The sequence below is a fragment of the Glossina fuscipes genome, unplaced genomic scaffold, assembly GCF_014805625.2.
Source record: "Glossina fuscipes isolate IAEA_lab_2018 unplaced genomic scaffold, Yale_Gfus_2 147, whole genome shotgun sequence".
Classification (NCBI taxonomy): domain Eukaryota; kingdom Metazoa; phylum Arthropoda; class Insecta; order Diptera; family Glossinidae; genus Glossina; species Glossina fuscipes.
Window position 1 is genome coordinate 3033285 of NW_023998490.1, and position 23000 is coordinate 3056284.

Consider the following 23000-nt stretch of genomic DNA (forward strand, 5'->3'; position numbering starts at 1 on the left):
TAAAATTCTGAATGGTGTTTATGGTTCCGATACTGTAACAGCCAATTATGTGCAATTTTGGTCTCGTAGATTCCGTTCAGGAATTTTTGATGTTAAAGATGCACCTCGCACAGGTAGGCCGGTCGTCGAAAATGTCGATAAAATCGGAGAAATGATCGAAGTTGACCGGCATGTTAGCAGTCGTAACATCGCCCAGGAGCTAAAAATCGACCATAAAACAGTTTTAAACCATTTACACAAAGCTGGATTCAAAAAGAAGCTCGATGTTTGGGTGCCACACCAATTAACAGAAAAAAACATGATGGATCGAATTTCCATCTGCAAAGCCTTGGCCAAACGGAATGAGATAGACCCATATCTTAAACGGATGGTGACAGGAGATGAGAAATGGATCACATACGATAACCCTGTGCGAAAACGATCGTGGTCAAAGAGCGGTGAAGCACCTCAAACGGCCGTGTCGTTAGATACTGGCGGACCTTCTTCGTTTGTAACAGGTAAAAACTGCAGTCCCGTCACAAACATACAATGAGCATTGTCGACATGCAGTACGCGCTGATAAACAAGAAATGGAAGAGAATTATGTTGTGCTTTTAGTTCGAATATTTTAAAAAGCAATCTGCGGCAGCTTTTTTAAAAAGTTGACGTAGGAGAAGCACATCTCAGCATTTCCGGCACTGCTCACAAGACTTTTGTCTTACCCGAGATGTAAGTCTACGAATTTTGACTGTAAATAATTCTATCCTCAACAGCTTACCTGTAAACTAAAAGCGACCACCATCACGAAGGCTTCTTCCATACAACCGCAAAGTTCAAGAATGTGCAGAGCCTGATTTTTACGGTTTTCCGCATCACCCTTGGGGTACCGTGATAGACGCAATTGTTTGAAATGGCTGGCTCCCCCGTAGACCTACACCATTATATACATAATTAGAAATTACAATAGTATTTACAATAATAATAATAATAATACATAGTAATACAAAATAATATGTGGTAATACGTAACAAATAAAAAGCCCCGCTAATACATACATACATATAAATAAATAAAAATTTGTGCTATGCCGGTGTGCTGACATCTGCAAAAGAAAAATATTGTGATTAATAAATTTTATATACAAAGATGATCACAAACTTACCACTGGCCTACGGAAGTATCCCATTCTGCTGAAACGATGAGTGGAGGTGCAAAAGGAAGCATGCTCTTTAACCTAAAATAAAATAAAAAGAGATGAATAAACTATACATAATAATAAGTAACGATAAATGCAAACTTACCTTTAGCATGCAGCGAATTTTCATCGATATGAGGCGGTGAACGGAGCGAGTGGAACTTGATTGGGGCAGGAGCCTCTTTTCTTGAAGAAGGCAAGCTGCTTCACTATTGTCGCTTGGGTGCGCTTGCCGATGTTGGGGTCGACCATATGAAACTTCATTATTGCCAAGTAGATGCTCATGGCTTCCAAAAGAACACTAAGCACATTACGCCTCGGAAATTCGGGTTCCAGATCCTTATTAGCCAGGATTTCTTTCTGTTCCGGTTCATTGGCGACTAGTTTGCCATCAATTTCGGAGCATACTTCTTCCTTCCTCAGTGTTAGGTCGCTTAGGCATGCTTGGCATCTTAGCTGCTCACGAGTATATTGCGCCATTCCATAGCTTGTGAGCAGCCTGAAGTATTCCGCCTCGTCGTATAGCAGAAATTCATTTTCGGCCTTGGCTGTTGTCTTGTAATCCAGCTTTTCAGTGAGCTCATAATCGCCAACAGTTCTGGATCCGCCTCTCCAAAATTCTACTCGTCGTTTGGTTAAGCGTGTGCCCAGCATCATTATATCTTCCACCGGTCTTGTTCTCGTTCTCTTGCTTGGCGCCATCTTGCAGAAAAATCTGTCCAAGAGGTCTTGGCTTACCCTGTAGGCGTGTATATTTATGCCTGGGTAAGCCTCCAGCAGCCATCCATTATCTCTACGAAGTTGTTGATGGTGTCCAAGATGGGCTTAGTCTCCTTAACCGTCTGGAAGTACGAAACAATTAAAAGCTATCCCCAACAGAAAAATACAGACGAAGTAAGAAGGTTTGTAGCATTTTGCAACTATTACAGGAAATTTATAAAAGATTTTGCTAACATAGCACAACCACTAAACGATCTCCTCAAAAAAGGTAAAGACTTCGAATGGATAAACCAATGTAATCAGGCATTCCTAGAACTCAAAAGCAAACTGATGTCCCCACCTACATTACAATATCCAAATTTCGATAAACCCTTCATTTTAACAACTGATGCATCAAATTACGCCTTAGGAGCAGTACTATCACAAGGAGAAATAGGTCAAGACTTACCCATCGCCTACGCAAGCAAATCCCCAAGTAAACACGAAAACGACAAACCAATTATATACGAACAGAGTTCGACAATGAATTAATAAAAGAAATTTGTCTGTTACCAAATATCGAACAAAAGTTCTCAACACCCTACCACCATGAAACTTTAGGCACAATCGAAAGAAATCACAGAGTTCTTAACGAATACCTTTTAGCCTTTGCAACAAGCAATGATTGGGATAAATGTATATCATACTACACTACCCCTCACGTAGAAACACAATATACACCTTTTGAACAGATATATGGAAAATCGCCATACATGCCCAACGAAAAAATATTAAATTCAAATCCTACATACAACCCAGAAAACTACATAAATGAAATCAAAAAATGTTCGCGAAGATGCTATGCAGAGCGAATTATTTCGTGAAACTTATGTTGAAGTATTTTTTTGGCTTTTCAAAAGAAATCTCAGGCAGTGTTCTTAACATAGGCATTACTCCACATATCGATGTAAAATTTTACACCAAGCGGTAAATGGCATACCCACAATTAATAATTTTTAAAAGGTGGAAGTTACAACTATTGCAACTACGACGAGTATTCAAGATTCGTCTCAAGTCGCATATAAAATTTTTGCTTAGTTTTTACATGCATTCATTATTTAAGCTGTCAACTTGTCTTTGTGCGTTAGTGCGTTCTGTCATTTTGTGTAGTGCTAATGGGCGTTTAAAAAAAGTTCCCATCACCTTTACTTTGTATTTTACTTTTTTTATGAGAACATAAAACCTATACCATATCGAAACTTTGTGAAAATTTCAAATAATTGCAAAAGATATTAAATGATTTTTGTAATTTTGTATGATAATTAATATTTTTGCTTAATAGAAGTAAGTTAATAATTGAATATCTAACAACATATATATATATATATATATATACATATATATATATATGTATATATATGTTTGTAGAATATAAATGAATGAACTTAGTCATACATCGATTTATTTGAGGTATTCATAAATAAATTTTAGTTAATTCTCCATTTCCAATTTATTCGAGGAGGTGATTAGATAGGTTTGGTTTGTTCCAATCAAATAAAACCATCCAAACATTAACTGACGCAATTTTCAAAGATGCAATACGCACAGATTCGCCCCGTGCAGAAAAACTTGCTCAGGAGATGTTTGCTGTTCTAACTTAAAATTCCTTCTATCTAACTGACAAGCGTTTCAATAGATGACTTATTCTTTATTCAAACAGCCCCGCTATTCTTAGGACGGGTTATTAAATGCGGGTTATTTTGTTGATGAGAGCCTTAGAAGATCGATTACACTTCGCGCATGAAGTTCGTGATAGACGTTTGCACATACGTACGATTAGATGAAACCCATAAAAGGCCACACTAATCCAAACATATCCACAAGGGCGGTAAATAACTTTTAAGATTGCTATCCATTAACTGGATACCTATACATATACGTTTGGTTTTTTCAATTTTTTTTTTTAAGATTGATTTCACACGTTCTTCGTTGGATTTCAGCTTCGGCTGAGGGCAACACTTCGTCACAACCATTAAGTTTCTATTACGGTTTTATTTTACGCAGGCTCGCCAATTTGCAGTAGTAGTAGGGCAAGTTAAAATTTAAAAACATTACATATTTTTGTTAATGTTTTATGATGAAAAATTTATTCATTATTATAATTAGATGGACCAAATTTCAACCATATGGGAATACTTTTTGGATCATACCCTATATACCCCATATAGGTAAGCCCTTCAGAAAAAGGTTGCGGCTTGAAACTTGAATCGGATGTAAATTGTTTGTGAACTTTCTCTCTACATGTATGAATAATTAGGAATGCAAGGGATTTTTATCAGTCCTTTTATTATTATCATAATTCTATTTATTACACATTCGAGTTTCTGTTATCTATCCCTTAATTCCTGTTTCATTAGAAAAGTTCAATTCTCTAGCAATACGAATACGAAGGCGATAAGTAACATTTAAATAAAACCACCTGGCCATAGAAATAAGGACAACCTCGTAGTTTTGACAAATTAAAATTAATATTTCTTTCTTTACTAGTGATCTTAATAACTTACTCGAAAATGCATTCAATATTATCCTTAAAATCTTTTGTGTTCTAATTAGCATAAGAATAAAATTCTTCTGAGACAGGAACGTGGCGCTAACGGAAAAATGTCTTAATAAAAAGAATCGTGAATTTGATACAAAAAGAAAATATTTTTGACAAGAAAGAGGGACTGAAGAGGCGAATATCGACAATATATCCATCATATTATCTTTACTTTAACAAGAAAGTATTCTTTAAATTTCAGTAAATTTTCTCATATAAATAAAATTTAAATAAAATAAACAAACATTGACTTCGCAATATTAATGAAAGTATTCCTCATGCTGAAAATGCTGAAATATGAAAAGTGTAGAAGAGCAATCCACAAAGATACTAACATTTCGATTTCATGAAGTTTGCGGTAATGTATACCCTTGCACCGCAAAATGTTCATCCTTCGATTCGTTCGTGTTCGTTTAACGTGCTCGATGCGATCAACAAAAACGAAACGAAATTGTGTTAACTGAGAATGAGACAAAAATTATGCAAGAAGAAATACAAGTTGATATTTCCATTGAAACGCGCGTGCGTATTACAGACGTGATATTACTTAATCTCATTATTGCTGCACGTAATTTGGCTATATATGAATCTTACGTCCTATAAAAGGAAACACCCTCAGGTACGGTTCCACTTTTATAAACACTCAGACATTTTACTGTACTCGTAGATGAAGAATCTTCAATACCATAATCCTGAAAACATCTGTTCGATGTATTTGAGCCTCGCCCGTTACCGGAATTGACCAAACAAATCACTCCAAGAACTAACAACGAATTTTAAAATCGAATCGATGAAAAATTGATATCAATAATGTTCCGGGCAGAAATCTTTAAATCATAAAAAATTCAATGAAAATATTAAATCATCTGAAAACATTAATCGTAATAAACTAATAATGAGATTTTAAATAATTTGTTATGAAAATGAAATTAAAGGCATGAAAATTTTGAAAAAAATACGTTACTGACTTATTTATTTAGACATAGCTAATATTCGAATAGTAACAGCAGATTATTGTCAATGGACTCTAAACCATAGGTTTAATTAAGCATTTTAAAAACTTTCCGCTGAACATTCCAATGCTATGAAGTTCACAGTATAATCCAACTAATTTTTTTTTAGTTGTTAGCATTAAATTTGGAGTCTTAGTTAATGTTAAATGTGATTTCGGAATCGTAATACATCTTGACATAGAAGCCCTTTTTAATTTTCATTTCTTTTATTGGTAGGAGTTCTATAGTGAAACTGGATTGCCGAGCGACAGTTAGATTTCATTATAAAAGACGTAATTTCCAAAAAAAATAAAAAATTTGCAACTATTGCATTTGCAACCACGAGCAGGAAAAACTTTCCGCATAATTTAAAAAAGAAATGGCTAATCCAACAACAAAAATGAACAAGTATGTACAAGTATGCTTGCATTCACTTGTACATACAATTGATATATATCGCCAATAACGATTGTGTGCAAAAGCAATCAAAAGCAATGGCTAATATAACAACAACAAGTACATACAACTACATGTATATGGCGGCGTAGGTATTTGTTGTTATATGCCGCTAATTTTTTGTGACTTATGTGACGGATCATCTAGAGATGTCTACAATCCATTGTTCTAGAATTGGCAACTAGCGTTCAAAATCGAAATAATATGAAATAAACCAATAATTAGATGAAATGATCACCAGCTATAAAGATTTTTCTTTTTTTTCTTTTGGTTTTACTGCAATCATGTTTGTCACATGATGATCTGGGAAATACCAAAGGAAATTGTGAAAAACGCACTCACCAGTCAATAGATCAAACTTTTAACTACTTTAACTTTTTCAATTAATAATATTTAAAACGCTTTAACACTTTTGGGTAAATTTTGTTGAGTTGAAATAACTGCTGTTTGCCGTTCTGTGATTACTTTTCGAATAATCTCTTGTTTGAAATGATTGCGAGGGCCATGCAAAATTTTCTTTGTTTCCCAAAAAGCCGTTATCAGGTATATAAGAAAAGGAGCATATATGAAGAGATCACAGAGTTGCTTTCCTATAAATAAATATGAATGGCGAAAATGAAATCTCACTACATTATGTATGAATTTCGTTTAATTTCTTGATTGAAACATCGTGAATAATGATGATCTTAATGGTCGTACTATATATAATATATAATCTCGCATAATAATTTCTATTTTTGATAAATTTACTTGGCAAAAACATATTTAAAATAAAAAATTTAATAAAATATGATATCATAATGAAGGTAAATAATTAACTTTTTTGCTTTTTTTACTACTGTCACTTACAACTCTTGCGATATGTGCGTAATATAAGCACAGGAACAAGTGTTGCTGTTGTTCTTGTTGTATATACTTATACATATGTACAATGCTGGAAACGAGCGTCATTTTAAATAAAAATAGCAATGGCTGAAGTCAACATGAATAACAGTAAGTTTTACAATGTTTTTATTAATTTTGATTTAATAATAAAATTTTTTTTTTTGTAGGCAAAAACGAAGCCATGGACGATTGGCGCAATGAGCGCCGCAATGTCGAGGGAATTCGGAATGTAATCTATCCATCCAAAGATGATTAGCTGCCGAAACGAGATGAGGGCGCCGAAAATCGGAAACAATCGTCGCCCACGCGGCCTAGGCCTAGGCGTAGGCGCCCACCTCTGAATGGAGCTGAGTTTGGTGACTTATGCCACCGTTTAAGTCGGCCAAGGGGGAACGGAACGCGCCGCACCAAACATATTATTGTAATTCATAAACATTTTTATTGATTAATATGTTTGTTTTATTATTAAAATGTTCAAGTAAAATTGTCAAAAGTTTATATTATTCTCTACAATACAACGCCTCAGGGAATTCTGAAGTTATTGATATAGTTTTCGAAGAAATGTCATACTTTCAAACTATCAAATAGTGAGCTATAAAATACAATTTTAATCCTCGGTTAAGCCATCCATTTTCAAATTAAGATTTTGAAAATAAATTGGTGCCTTTAGAGAATAAGCGTATGTAAAATGCCAACCATGTGAAAATAAGTGTCCACTTGAAATTACAAAATAGCTCCTGCTATCAGAAGAATCCCAAATACCTAATTGATAGGCTTGGTTAAATAAACTTGATTGGAATTGAACAATTGACTTATATATGTATTCCTTCAGAAGTTGCACTCATTGACCGGCGCTCTTGACTTGATATGGTAGGCTCTTCTTTTATTATGCTGATCAGTTCAGAAAATGATTTTAAGCTTGTCTGTCCGTCTGTCTGCCTTGTTTTCTTATGTTTAACCTCGAGGTTGTTATTTCTGAGATATTTTGATGAAATTAGTCCCATGGACGAACGCTACTGAAAATGCTTCGAATCGGACCTCTTTTTCGAACGCTTCCAATATGCGCCATTATTTTGAAAAGCTGTTATGTGAAGCGTTCTGGGATGATGTAGGGTATTTAATAATGACTTATCACCCACTAGGCTGTTTTTAGCTTGTAAATTGTTATTGTAACGATATATATTTCTTTTCTTTTCCCTTAAATAGCCCACAATGATAAACTCTTATCAATTTGTTAGTCACAGATACCAGTTGTGTTATCAGGTATGTTGAAATTTTTAATAGAAATCAATAATTAGTAGTGGAAAGTAGAGTAAAATTCAATTCACCCAGTAGAACATACAAATTTTTATAAACTGAATATTTTTTTTTTTTTAAATAAAGAAAAACCGAAAACGAAGTGAATATGTTACAAAACGATGCTATTCGAAATTTATATCAAGACACAGGTGCAGATACGTCTCAACAGACTCCCAAGGAATCAAATGGTGCATAAATTTAAAATTTGTTTTAAAGTATTTTTAAATTGCTTTTCTTCTTTTTAGTCCTTGACGTGCCCGTTAATGTAACTTTTCAACCCGGAGGTATAAACATTTATGTCTTTTCCGTTTTCAATGCTCGTTTAATCTTTTTTTACTTTGCCTTATAAGCTCAACGCTTACCTTTACCTGTTACTAGAGTGGAATCAAACATCGGAATAACCACTTATGTCCCAATGACGGGTTATGATTTCTTAAAGGATTTACCTTCAGTACATATCGAACAAACATTTGAATTCAATGATTGTAAGTATTTTTCTCTTGACAATATTTCAATTTCCGTTGCGTGTACACTTTTTGTTTGTTTTTTAAGCTCTCACCGCCATTTGCCCAGAAAACCGCTTTATTGTACGTTCACCTCTTGGTGAGGCCTTGTATGCCGTTACTGAAAGCTCTTCGCAAACAAACTTTTTAATGTGTGGTTGCTGGCGTCCTTTTCAGCTGCATGTAATCGATAAGACATATCAAGAAGCGTTACTCTTGCGTAAATCATTCGCTTTAAGTTCATTGTGCTGCCTATCTAAGCAATTTGAAGTTTGGGTACCGCCTGGTCATTTATTAGGACGTGTTGTACAATCGCCAATTAGTTTAAAGCCACGATACTTTATTGAAGACGGTAGCACCGGGGCGTTAATGTTTTATATAGAAGGTCCCCGTTTCATGGCTTGTCGAAGTGGTTGTTATTCCACGAAAGAGACTTATTTTAGGGTAAAATTTTTTTATTTGGAATTTTTATACCATTCACCACTTGTGGTACAGGGTATATTAACTTAGTGCGGTCGTATGTAACACGCAGAAGGGCTTAAGGTGGGCCCACCTTTTATTATATTAATCGATTCAGAATCATTATCTGAATTTATCTAAGCCTGTCCGTCCGTCTGTCCGTCTGATGTTTGTCAATATAAAGTTGTGTTCAAGCCACAGGTCACAATTTTTAAAATATTTCGATGAAATTTGGCACAGCGACGTTTTTTGGCCTTCGTTGTTGGTTCGGGTCAGTCCACTTTTCCGCCACTCCCCACATATATATATATATATATATATATATATATATAAGTCCAAAGTTATCGTATCAATGTACATTGCCGAAATACAACTATTTAGCCACTTTTCCCAAAAAGTTTTGAAAATCACTATTTTTTCCGTATAACGACTTTCCAGTATAAAAAAGTATATATAGATATATATTATATATAACGCCCTATTCTGAAAAGTCGTTATATGTACTACATTAGATTGCGTTTTGGGCTCGCTTCTCCAATAATACGTACATGAAAAATATGCCTTTATATAGAGACACGGTATAATTTTTGTGTTTTATAATCACAATAGGAATTGTGTTAGACAATGTGGTGTAGGGTATTTAATGGTCGGACTTGCCCGATTATAACGTTCTTCCTTGGTTTTTTTTTTTTATTTTCGGCTTTTTAATTTGAAAAGGTACATTCTGGAGATGTGCTGAGAGCTTCAATTGATCATAAATGGTCCACGCTTAAATCGCAGTATACCCTCAACATTTACTTTAGTGATTCAAAATTAACGGCTAAAGAAAAAGCTTTAATTTTAGGTTCAGCTTTCTTACTGGTAAGTTAAAATCCAAAAACAAAGCTAATGATACTCGGTCCGGATTGAATATTTTGAGGTATTGATAATTGCTACTACGACGCTTTTCTGAATCAATCTGAAGCGATCAGAATAATAAAAGTGCCCGTCTGTCTGTCCTCTTTATCTGTGTTTAACCTAAAGGCTACAATTTTTGAAATATTTTGATGACATGTGGTACACTGACGTATTTTGAGCCAAGAACGAAGACTATTAAAGATGGTTCAGATCGGGCATGCAGCCCGAAATGCATTCCGACAATTTCCCACGTAACGTCTTACTTATGATATAGTGTCTTTACTTGTTTTGTATTTTTTGCTTTTTTTCTGAAGTTTTTGATAGATTTTTTTTTAATCACCCCAAAAGCACAACTCATTGTCAATTCTCCGTCATGCATTCAAACCTTATCACTATTGTAGAAACTATCATTGATCTGAACATATAAGCAATATATCCCACTGATTTAGTCCATGCTTACTTTCCATATACAAAAAAAAAAAGAAAAAGATATGTTCAGGACATTAATTCATTTAGTTTCTATGTATAACAACTCCTGATAAAGGGAAAATAGATCTTTTTTCTATCGTATATGGGAATATAATTTGCTTTTGAATATAAGTATTTCCTCTATTGTAACAACCTCCAAGCTGCCGTTGCTGGATGTTAGTGTGTGGGCGAAATAGGACGGACAAGCATTGTGACGAAGGATCTTGTGTATGTACTTTATAAGAGCTATGACGTTTATATCGGTTTGTTCGAATCTCCATTTTTTTGGATATAAAAACAAATCCTTAAGTCGGCGACCGTATAATTCTAATCTAACCAACTTTTATTTATTCCAGGAATATCAATATTTTCATAATAGATTTTAACAGCAAACGTCAACATAATTTTAAGGGAAAAATGCCGTTTTACAAATTTATAGTGTTGATAGAAAACTCACCGAATCCGAGAGAAGGGATAAATTCCTACTTCCTAAATAAATAAAATCCTCGAACATAAATACGCAAGTGCACGCATTTTTTGTAGCCCTAATTATTTTATATTCCAGCATAAAGTTTTTGTGGGTGTACCTATACTTATATATATCCATTAAGTTATCAGAACAATGTGTAGCTTCTTGCTTTTAATTATTGCAAGAACACTTCTAGACAGATATATCAATTGTAATTCGATCTTTCTTTAGCATTTACTGTATTGACGCCAAACAAAAAAATCAAACCTAATCTTTTTCACTTAATTAGGCCCCTCCTTTATCTGTTTAGGAGATGGAGAAATAAGCTCAAGCTTTATAATATATTAGCGATATTCGTGGTCATGACTACCTCAGCATTAGAAGTATTTAGACCGTCCTCCTCTACCTACTTAGCACTTAACTCATAAGCCTAAAAGTATGCACTATATGAAACGTAATTAATCCTATTATCTGAGACAGCTAAGAGAAACGACGACGTCTTTTCTGTTACTTCATCCCATTTAACAGAAATGGCGACGCCTTTTCTGCTTTCAGGGTTGCATTTAAAAATGAGTATCTATCACATCTATATATATATAAGTAAATGACCGAACTTCGAATTTCACAACTTAAGAGAGTAAGTAAATGAGCGATCTTCGAATTTCACAACTTGAGAGAGTAAGTAAATGATCGACCATTTATTAGAATGTACATATTGGAAATATTTATTCTCCCTTCTCCGCACCACATAAAAATACATAAAAATAAGTAAAAATACATGTGCATAAAAATAAATACAATATTTTTAATGATGATGAAATGGAAAATTACACGCTATAACAGATTTTGTATGACGCAATATTAGAAAGCGAATAAATTAATTAATCATTAGTTTCAATTTAATACACACGTCTGTAATAAAGAAAATATTACTTTGTTTTGGAAAAAAGCGATTTGGCAATAAATCGCTTACAAGATAGAATTAACCTGGCATAGCTTAATTGAAATATTTGATTACAGGTTCACAATACAAAATTGAACCATGTATGTCTATTTTTAGGAACTCCACACCATATAAAGAGTAAATGTAAGTCTATTTTATAATATTTTTTTTTAAATAACGCGACGGTTCGGAGAGCAACTCAAATTATTACTTGCAATTTTTAAATTGGAAAATATAAGAACAGCAAGAGGAAGAGCAGCAAAATAACAAAAAAATAATGCTTTTACATACGATTGATATGAGTTCAAAATATATTGCTATGAAATTCTCTTTTACTAGATACAGTCCGTATCACTAGATCGTGGATATTTTGATCAAGAGAAATACACTTCAAAGTTCTTTGATTTGCAATTATATTCCTTAATAGTAGGATCATTTATTTACAATTTTTGGCCGTACTCCCAACTTCTACGTTCTTGCCAGACTGACTTTACTTTTCACAAATATTCTATTTATATACAATTTTACAAGCACCTTACTATACCTAAATTTATGGTTATGGTCTAACCCCAGCCTGGTTTTTCTTCTAATCGTTTTCATCGGCCTGCACCTGCATGACGAGCCTGCGAATATGCACTTAGCTTTTACCTGTTTGCCTTTCCGATAATCGTTTTCATCGGCCTGCACCTTCATGAGGCGCCTGCGAATGCTCATTTGGTTTTTCCTTTTTTAGGGAATAATTATTACGAAAATTACTTAGCTGATGTTAACTGAATTTGGGATTTTCGAAACAATATTATAAAACGATGGCAGTAAGCTTTCAATACTTCGCGTTGAAAAACCAAGCACAATATGTGAAAGGTGATATTTTAGCATTGACACATTGATTTTATGGAAATCATAAAATTTATTTGAAAAAGTTGAATTTGGAACGTTACAGAAGTTCAACGAACCATCACGCTTGTAATGAAAGAAAACACCCAATGCTTGATGAGAAGGATCCTCAGATAAATTAAAAGGAAGACAACGATTAACACAAATCTCAGGGAAATTGGCAAAGCAGACATCAAGCAACCTACTATAATCGAATAATTCGTTAAAGAATACAACAGATCAGATGTTGAAGTAGGACTCAGACAGCCAGAAGTATCACCGTAACACAAAGTGACTTGAGGCAAATTGAAGTCACCCAACGCAATGACTAAATCGGTGGATTTAGAATGCTTGGCCGCTTCACAAATGAGGGCCGCTTGTTTCTTATATATGGAGATATCCAAATTTGGGGGAATATAAGCGCAGGTCATATATAAGTGTTTGTTAGGAAACTTCGCTCGAATGGCGACAAATTCAACGTCAAAAGTAGCAGGAAACTCAATTGAATAGGGCGGAACTAACGCATATGCGGCAATTAATACACCACTACCATTGTGATTCAATCGATCATTTCTGAAAACTTGGAAAGAATTTTACCAAAGTTCCGGCGAATGTAGGTCAGGCTTTAACCAAGTTTCAGTGAAGGCCAAACAGGAAACCTACGCGTCCACTGAATTTAGGAAAGTAGGGGAAGGCGACAGGACTACTGCATTAGTATTACGGGGTCGATCACGAGGGATAAATTCCTTAATTAAGGATCCAACTGGTTACAATGGTATGTTTAACCATATATCCATGTCGTCAGTCGGAACTAGAATTTTAAAAGATGAAATTGCTCTAGGTTGAGAAGGAGCCAATTTCAAAATGCTTTAAATTGACAGATGGCACTTTCGCCGCCAGATAACTCTCATATTATCCAGACATGTATCAAGTGGTAGTCTTGACACAAATATTGCCTTTCTGGGAGGAACTGCCTTCAAGCAAATGTCGTCTCTACTAGGAGCAGTAGGGTTCACGGTTGGGGAGTTTTGATTTGGGGAGAATATAGATGGCGCTATCGCCCTTGCACCAGCAGCTTGTGCCATTTGCCCAGTCATGCCACCAGCGTTCACATTCGAACAGCCAGTAGGGAGAGGATGATTTATTTTTCTCTTTATTATTTTTAGGCGATGACGTCTGAATAGATTGAGTGATGCCAATGGGAGGAGATACCCTTGCCACTTCAGCATAGCTCAAACCACAGGAATTTCCCGGCGTATTTGTAACTTTGACCGACTCAACAGTAGCAGAAACGCTAACGTTCTTTGCAGACTTTGTATCAACGAATCAGACTTACGAGAAAGCCATCATGCAATATAAATAATAAACTATAACGTGCAAGCGAGAGCGAGATCAGCAAATTCTTAGCCAAAGCTCTAACGAGCACACTAGAGAAGTGTGTAGTAGATATACGAAAACATGACTTAAAATTTTATTATGCTCACGATCGTCTTTCTACACTATTTGCGACAATTTAAGGGCAGATCTGCATAAAAAGAAATTCGTTTTCAAAAGCTTTCCCCTTACATTATTAAAAGAATGCAATGGTGGAAGAAAAGGATTCCATAAAAATGTAGTAGACATTATTGTATTATCTATTAGACAATATGTGTTGTAAATCCAATGCATCCTTTTTGTCGCATTCATAAATTTAAAAAAAAAACAGGATCGGAAGAGTCCTTAAGTGGGTGTCGACATACGTAAGCGAACACCATCGTCGTAGTGTGATCGTTAAACGTGGCGAGTTTCAAGCAGTTTATCCCCTCGAAGCCCACATAATATGACCACAAAATTTCTGTTGCCATAACTGTGCACTTTCCTTATTATGTAACCAATGCAATTTCTTTGAAACCATACGATTTTCATACATTTTAGGTTATAAAAAGTTCACAATCGTTTTTCAATATCGAAAGTAAATTTAAAACATCATTTCGCATTAAGAGATTCTGTATTCAGTTGTAAAATGATCAAAAAGAAGGAGGCATGTGTTAGCAGTTATTTGAGCAGCAAAAAAGAGAACATAACCGAATTGGAGCGAATCAAATGTATGAAGTCATGATAACAACTTGAAAGAAGTGAGTGAACTCTTGTTAATTTTTATTAAAATTTCTAATAATCGTGATGGCACAAAGTTTGATTCATCTCGAGATCGTAACAAATCATTCTGTTTTACTATTGTAGAAGGAGAATTAATACGCGGTTGAGATGTAGGCGTAAGTCATTTTTGGGTGGGTCAACGTGCTAAATTAATTATAAAAATTACGTCCATATGAGAGTAAGCGTATATTTTTGATTACACTTCTCAATAATTGAAAATGTGTTTGTTTATTAACAGCTGTCGCATGTATAAAAATTGCGTCCATTAGAGAGTAAGCGTATATGTTTGATTGCACTTCTTAATAATTGAAAATTCCTGTACGTATACTTGTTGTTGTTTGTAAAATAGAGTATAGTTTAAGTGCTCTCGATGAACAAGTTGCAATCCACTTAGCAACATGCCTATAGACCTAAATGAGCGAACTTTGAATTTTGTCAATTTAAAGGAGAAGTAAATGAGCGAACTTTAAATTTTGTCAATTTAGAGGAGAAGTAAAGCACATACCTAACGGTAACGTCTTTCACGTGTCTGTCTGTAGATAGGTAACAATTTTTGCTGTTGCAATGCCGAACTGTTCAAATATTGTTGCTTTAAAGCACTAATAGTAGCGATTTTACGATGTTTTATAGTGCCGGTATGACTGCAATTAGGAGTAGAATAGAGGATGAGAAAGTCGAAGTGGAAGCAGCGGCGGATAAAGGTGAAGATGAATTTAAGATTTCCAAATCAATTTTTATTTTATCAATTTTCCATTTTTTTCATTCAAAGTAGACTGAAGCTCTATTCATTTGATATATTATACAAATTTTTCATTGATTTTTTATCAATTTTTCGTGCCCTTCATTGATTTTTTATCAATCATCAAATGCATTAGCGCTTATCTCTGCCTTTTCCCGCAAGTCTCCTGTTCAACCAAATTTTTCACTTACACACATACAGTCTTAGTGAAGCCTTCATTAACTTTAATTGCAGTATCGTTTTCAATCTACAAATCTCCCTCCCCGACATCACTTATTATTATATCTTATATTATTATAATTTGAGTATGTTTCAAACGTTTTGCTCATATTCGTCCTAATTCAAATTCCGAGCTTGATCCACTATCAGACTGATCCTTTTCAATGATTACTGGTTTTAAAAAAATCTTTTATTGAAGTCTGTTTTCCCTTATTTCGTTTCAAGTTATTACGGCTTTTCACTTATTGACAATTTTTCGGAAATTGTAAATATTGAAATTCAATTGTCAATTACAAATCAATCAGTTGTTCAACTGTCAAGTAAGAAAACAATTTTTTTTTAAATCTTTTGTTCACTTATTGATAAGTTTCCTTTTTTTTAGAATTACAAATCAATTTTGAAAATGGATGAAAACATTGAATCAAGTAAAGAAGTAAACAATATAGACGCACCACAAAGAGCTTGTGGTGATAAGAACGATAAGACAATAGTAGACAGAATATTTGAGCATTTTTCTACAATGCCTTTTAACAGTCCTACAACATCGCCTGAGAGTACATTAAGAAATTTCGAACGGAGCCCTTTATTTATATTACTGGAAAACCGAGACGCAGACATAAGGTCATAAGGTTATTTATAAATCAATATGAGAAGAGCGCCCCGATGATGAGGGCCACCCACGTTTTGATAAGAAATCCATTTAATCAACATGCCTACAAAGCCACATAAAGTAGAAGAATTATTGTTGGTAGTATTGCTAGCCTGTTGACGTCGTCTGCCGGCTTCGGCACGTCTGGAAATAAGTCTTTGGGTGTTTCTTCTTTCTCTTTCTTCTTCTCTTCTTCGGTCTCCTTATCTGTCTGAAAATATAAAAAATAAAAGTTAATTATCTTATAATATAAAAAAATTAAAAAATTTTATCTGCCCAGACAATCATTTTTTTATTTGTTTTTTTGTTGTTGTCTTCTCGCTTCATTTTACCTCTTACTTTTCCTATTGTGTCGTTCAAAATGAATTTTTGCAATATTTTAGCGCTGTGTCCAGCACTGTAAAAAAAAGGAATCATTACTCGTTTGCACTAAAAAAACAATTTTAAACAGTGTAAGTTATCAATATATTGTATGAATTACTTTATTCCAATTTTTGCATGCCTTTCGGTTGTATTTCAAATTTTATTGTTCGTGCGAAAAATTAGATAATGCAAATACGACTCTGCGTGCGAAAAATTAGATAATTCAAATCATTTTTTGAGGTTAGAAAGAGGTTTCTGTAAAGCTTGGTTTAAACATACATTTTTTGTGTGAAAAAAACCAACTATTGGAATAAAATCTAGTAATCTTTAAACGTACATTTTCTGTGCGCGCGAATTGGAGAGAATCGACTGAGAAAAAAACCAACAATTGGAAAAAGGTGTAGTCAGTGCATTTATTTTCTTATTTGTTGATATCTAATTGCTCCAACACAATTTTGAATAATTTTATATTTTATTCCTGATCAGGTTCTTATATCTAAAATCAAGAAGCCAAGAAGAAGAAGTCATATCTAAAACCAAAAAGAAGTACGCAATCCATTCAACCGATTACAAAGCAGATCTCACCTTTTACTGCGGTAAGTGCATTTATTTTCTTATTTGTTGACATCTAATTGCTCTAACACAATAAAAGGTAAAAACTTAAATTTTGAAACGGACAGAAGCATTGAACTTTTTGTAAAAATTTCTAAAATTTCTTTTGCCTTTTATATTTGAAGAATCATATACAATTCTTTTCGAATATCAAGAACGTGATGCATAATAAATAATTTACCAAATTTCCATTGCAACTAGCAAAATCTAGCTTCACTAACATAGAATATATACTTTGTGGTACTATCGATACATACTCATTTCACAAGAAACTAAATTATGAAAATGACACATTATTATTATAAGAACATTACAAACAAGGCAAATTTTACATATAAAATCTGCTGAATAATATATAAATACAATAACATTATAATAAAAAGATATATCCTTTATATTCGTTAACAATTTTCTTTAAAATATGTCTTAACCTTAGTATAAACACAGTGAGCTCTTTGAAAATTACATTCTCATGAAAATTGACTTTTTGTCAATATGAATTTATTTTATGAAAATAAAGATTTGAACTTAAGTTACATGAGATATATTCTTGAATATGATTTATTTCGCGTGTAGCGATAATATTATATGAAATGTGGAAACGCCTCTAATAGGTGATCGTGATTGCTTGGTCCAGACTTTTCTTAATTAGCTTATTTTGGTATTTGACAAATTATGTTATTATAATATGCGATTATGAAAATAATCTTTCGGCTGGTTGACAGAACGTGTAGCTAAAATAATAAGGTTTGCTGCACGATAGCCAAATTTTGAAGATTTTGAAATTGATTTATTAATATATTATTCGAAATCATATCGATTTGCGTTTGGGAGGTTTGCTAAATTTGTTGCTGTTGCTGTTGACCAGATGTATACATAAGTACCGCATAATGGCTTCACGATCGCGTTGACTCAAACGGGGATTGGCTAGTTGTACCAATAAGCCATGTTTAGAAATTTCACCTAAATTAAAAACATTTCTTTGCTTATTAATCGACGCATTCCTTACACACCTAGGGTACCTTTAGCTTTGACAAATCGATGAGCTTTGGGCTTCTGGACGACTCAAAACTCCTTTCAGTTGCAATGTAGCGAAGAGGGCATAGGTTCAGCTACAACGTGATCTGTCAAAAACTCATTACTAACAGAAGGTAAGCGGTCTTGGACAGGTAATATTATTGAAAAAAATGATGTGAGCTCCGTGTTCTGGTACTTTTGCTTTTAAGAAAGACGTGCAGCAAGAATTGAGGGATCTCTTGAGATACTCATTTCCAGATTTGGCCAAGAGTTATGTATGTAGTGAAGATACAATTGGTAGTACCTATACTAATTTGGTAATTTCAGAGAGTAAGCGCATATATATTCTCAAGAATTTGTAAAAATGCCAAACAAGTGAGAAAAGCATATGCGTTTGTTTACATTTTTCAATAATTTTGCATGTATTTGTATAAAAATTCCAACCATCTGAGAATATGAGAATATGTTTGGTAATGAAATTAATATACATCTTTTTTCTTTTTAATTGAAGATTTAATACTATTTGCATATTTGCATAACCATGAAATTTGCTGCCTTTAGAGAATTGTATAGAAATTCCAATTCATATTTTGTTTATGAACAGCTGTCGCATGTATAAAAATCTTTCAATTCAATTTTAGACCCTTAACCAGTACATAGATGAACGAATTCTGTTATTGTCTGGCAAATTTTCAACAGGACCAACAGCAGCAAACGGTATACAGCGCCCGTAATGAATGACATTCTACTGCGCTATACAACGCGGTAATGTTACTTACTTTACAACTAGTATTTGTGACGGAACCTTATACAGGTTGAAAGCTAAAGTACCACGTAAAATGTATTTTATTGAGTTCTTTTGTTTGCCGCTTTTGCAGGGCATGGACTAGTATCGTGACCGTGTTAATAATTAATGTGACTGCCTTGGAAAATTCTTTAACACATTTTGCCAACGTTATAGAGACAAACGAAGTTTTGTTCAGTTATTTACGCAATATTAGTTATCCCTTGGTAATGTTAGGGGCCTAAATTCGAAAATTCGTTCCACTTTTCTAAATTCAGTGAGCACGGAATTTTTCTGTTTGGCCTTTACTGAAACTTGGCCCGATCTTCATTCGTCGGAACTTTTTCATAATTCTTTCCAAGTGTTTAGAAATGATCGAGTGAATCGCATTGGTGGTGGTGTATTAATTGCTATATCTGCGTCAGTCCCGTCCAATTTAATTGAATTTCCCACTTCTCCTGACGTTGAATTTATCGCTATTCGTGCGAATATGCCTGATAAACATCTATTTATAACCTGCTCCCCCAAATTCCGATATCTCCATTTACAGGAAACACGCTTCCCTCATTTGTGAAGTGGCCAAGCGATCTAGACCCACTGATTTGGTCGTTGCATTGGGTGACTTCAATTTGCCTCAAGTCACTTGGTGTAGCACTGATAATTCTGGCTGTTTGGTTCCTACTTCAACGTCTGATAGGGCTGTTGTGTTCTTTAGTGAATTGTTTGATCATAATTTGGGTCAATATAATCGTACCCCTAATTGTAATGGTAGACTGCTTGATCTCTGCTTTGCCAATTTTCCCGAGATTTACGTAAATCGTTGTCCACCTTTTAGTTTACCTGAGGATCCTTATCATCCATCAATATGCATTTCCTTTCATCATATGAATGATGGTTTGTTGAATTGCCTTAATGTGCCAAATCAAACTTTTTTAAATAATTATTATGATTCGTCGTTTCATCGTTCTACAATACATTAAATCTAGCTATTGCTGCATCTGTTCCGATCAAGCATTGTCGACCTCGAAGCAGGTGTCCCCCGTGGTTTAATAAGACAATTAAATATCACAAGAATAGAAAAAACTCGCTATTCAAAAAATATTCGAAAAGTGGCTCTGCGCTCGACTATGTCGCTTACTCGGTGGCGAGGCACAGATTTAACTCCCTCAACCATCATTATTACTGCAGGTACCTTCAGTCCATTAAATCCTCTCTCTTTGCTAATCCTAAATGCTTCTTTAAATTTGTTAACCCTAAAAGAAAAATTTCCACTGATTCCTCGGATGATTTTGAAATCTCAAATCTACTTGCTGAGTATTTCCGACGAAACTTTTCGATTGCTAATTTCGATTTATCAGCAAACTACCCATATCCTATAACTAACTCAGTTTCAATACCTAACTTGGCTATTTCGGAAGATGATGTTTTCAAAGGGTTGAGTTCTCTAAAATACAGTTGTTCGCCTGGACCTGATGGAATTCCATCATGTGTACTTAAATCTTGCGTTGTCGAGTTATGTGGTGTGATCTCAAGGATTTTTAACATGTCCTTGTATTTAGGTGTTTTCCCTTCATGTTGGAAGAGTAGTTTCCTTATTCCTATCCACAAGAGTGGAAGTAGACAATTTGTTGAGAACTACAGAGACATGGCCAAGTTGAGCGTCTTGCCCAAGTTGTTCGAGCGTATTGTGACTCAGCATTTGGCCTTTGCCATTAATTCGTATATTTCTCCGCACCAGCACGGCTTTCGGAAAGGGCGATCTACAGTCACCAACTTGTTAGAGTTTACCTGTCATGTTTTCAAGGCTTTTTCTAGTGGCTCTCGCACAGATGTTATTTACACTGATTTAAGCAAAGCATTTGATATGGTTAACCATAAACTACTTCTCTTTAAACTCCAAGCCTCTGGTTTCCCACCCTACTTAGTGAAATGGATAAGCTCTTATCTGCACAATAGATCCTTCAGTGTTTTGTTTAACTTCATCACCTCGGATGAATTCCCCGTTACGTCTGGTGTACCTCAAGGAAGTCACTTGGGTCCCATTTTATTTAGTTTATACATTAACGATCTCCCATCGGTGGTTAATTCCAGCCAGATCTTAATGTATGCTGATAATGTGAAACTGTTTTCTTCCTTCTCTGTTGAATCGCAATCACATCAGCTTCAAGGTGATTTGGATAATTTTGTTGCATGGTGCTCTTTGAATCTGCTGAAACTAAATCTGAGTAAATGTAAGAAGCTTTCATTCTCAAGAAGAAAGTCATTCATTACTCAGTATTTCATAGATTCGCATAAGTTGGAGGATGTCGATTCGATCACAGATTTAGGCGTTCTATTTGACCATAGGTTACGTTTTAACTTGCATATTGAGCTCTCGATTAGCAAAGCTAGGTCCGCGCTTGGTTTTATAAAAAGGTGGTCCAAAGAGCTTGATGATCCCTACATTACGAAAAGGCTGTACATGTGTTTGGTTAGACCCATACTCGAGTATGCCTCAGTTGTGTGGTCTCCTTCATAAAGGTGCTACGTAGATTCAATTGAATCAGTTGCCCTTAGAAATTTGGGTTGGGATCCGGTTGCCTCGCTTCCTCCGTATGAAAATAGGTTGCTTCTGCTGTCCCTACCGTCTCTTGAGAAACGTAGGTTTGTTCTTAGCGTTTCCTTTCTAATTAAAGTAATAAATGGTGCTATTGACTCGCCTTCATTACTTGGTGAAATAAGCTTTAATGTCCCTAACCGCTTCTCTAGGCACTTTATCTTGGTTAAGCTTAGTCAGTGTAAATTTAATTATGAGCTGTTCAATCCGCTCAGAGTCGTTTGCAAGAACCTAAATGACGTCTACCACTTATTCTCGTTATCGGACTCTTTAAAGTCCATTAAAGCAACATTGCTTAATACGCGCGATTTACCTATGTCGTATTTAAACTAGCTTTATCCTTAAAAAGTCGTTACGTTTCGAAAGTGAATTATTGTCAATTTATTATCGGTTGCCAGGCTTATGCATTTTTGCGATGGCTTAGGGGTTCATTTGCAATTTGGTCCTGTACCGGTTGTAAGTGTGCTCCTATGCTGATAGTGTACATGCTTTTTTTTCTTTTTCCTTTTTTTTTTTCTTCTTATTTGTTTTATTATGCTTATACTCAATTTTATTGTTAGTTAATATAAGTGTTGCATTAAGAGCCAATTGAACTCGACTGTTATTTGTTTAGTTGAGTTTCTAGTATAAGTGGAATAAATAAAATAAATAAAATAAATAAATACCTCTTTTAGGAAAATGCAATGAAATAAAAAGATTGAGAAAACCCCATGGGCCTTCCATTTAGAAGTTAATTTATTTTTCAAGCATTTGAGATTACCATGAACATTAATAAAAGCAAGTTTATCGTAATACCATTATGGGCGTCTCGTAATTTTGTCTAACATTAAGTTTAAGTAGTTCTCGTCGAAAGGTTGAACGCAAAGTGGTTATTCTACGTACTACGTTTACGCAATTGATGCACTTCTCAGCTGTCTTCCGTTAACCTTATCCTTTAACAAACCTGAAGCTGGTTAAGATTTACTGCATCGTTGATCCTCGATTAGCAAATGGCAACTTGCTGCTGGTGCTGTAAAAAAAGTTGTGTTTGCTGTATGTGTGGTGAATCGTCCTTGATGACTGCACAATGCTTGGTTTTTGTTGATAAGATCTAAACAGCAAATTTGCGAGATTTTCACCATTGCAAAAAGGAGTTTGTTTATATCTACCCTGAGTATTGTCTTTATTAC

At 34.5% G+C, this 23000-nt stretch overlaps 1 protein-coding gene across 2 annotated transcripts; it reads left to right on the forward strand.

Annotated features, from left to right (window-relative positions):
* The first annotated feature begins 8063 nt into the window (after positions 1-8063).
* LOC119641233 (phospholipid scramblase 1) lies at positions 8064-11160 on the forward strand. 2 transcript variants are annotated; one of them, XM_038039795.1, is made up of 7 exons: positions 8064-8068; positions 8189-8292; positions 8350-8388; positions 8455-8589; positions 8657-9051; positions 9784-9927; positions 10788-11160. In XM_038039795.1, the coding sequence occupies exons 2-7, from the start codon at positions 8211-8213 to the stop codon at positions 10815-10817; spliced, it is 825 nt and encodes a 274-aa protein (XP_037895723.1). In that variant the 5' UTR covers positions 8064-8068; positions 8189-8210; the 3' UTR covers positions 10818-11160. The 2 variants fall into 2 exon arrangements, with proteins under 2 accessions (XP_037895723.1, XP_037895722.1); XM_038039794.1 differs by lacking the exon at positions 8064-8068 and adding an exon at positions 8082-8117.
* The last annotated feature ends 11840 nt before the right edge of the window (positions 11161-23000 follow it).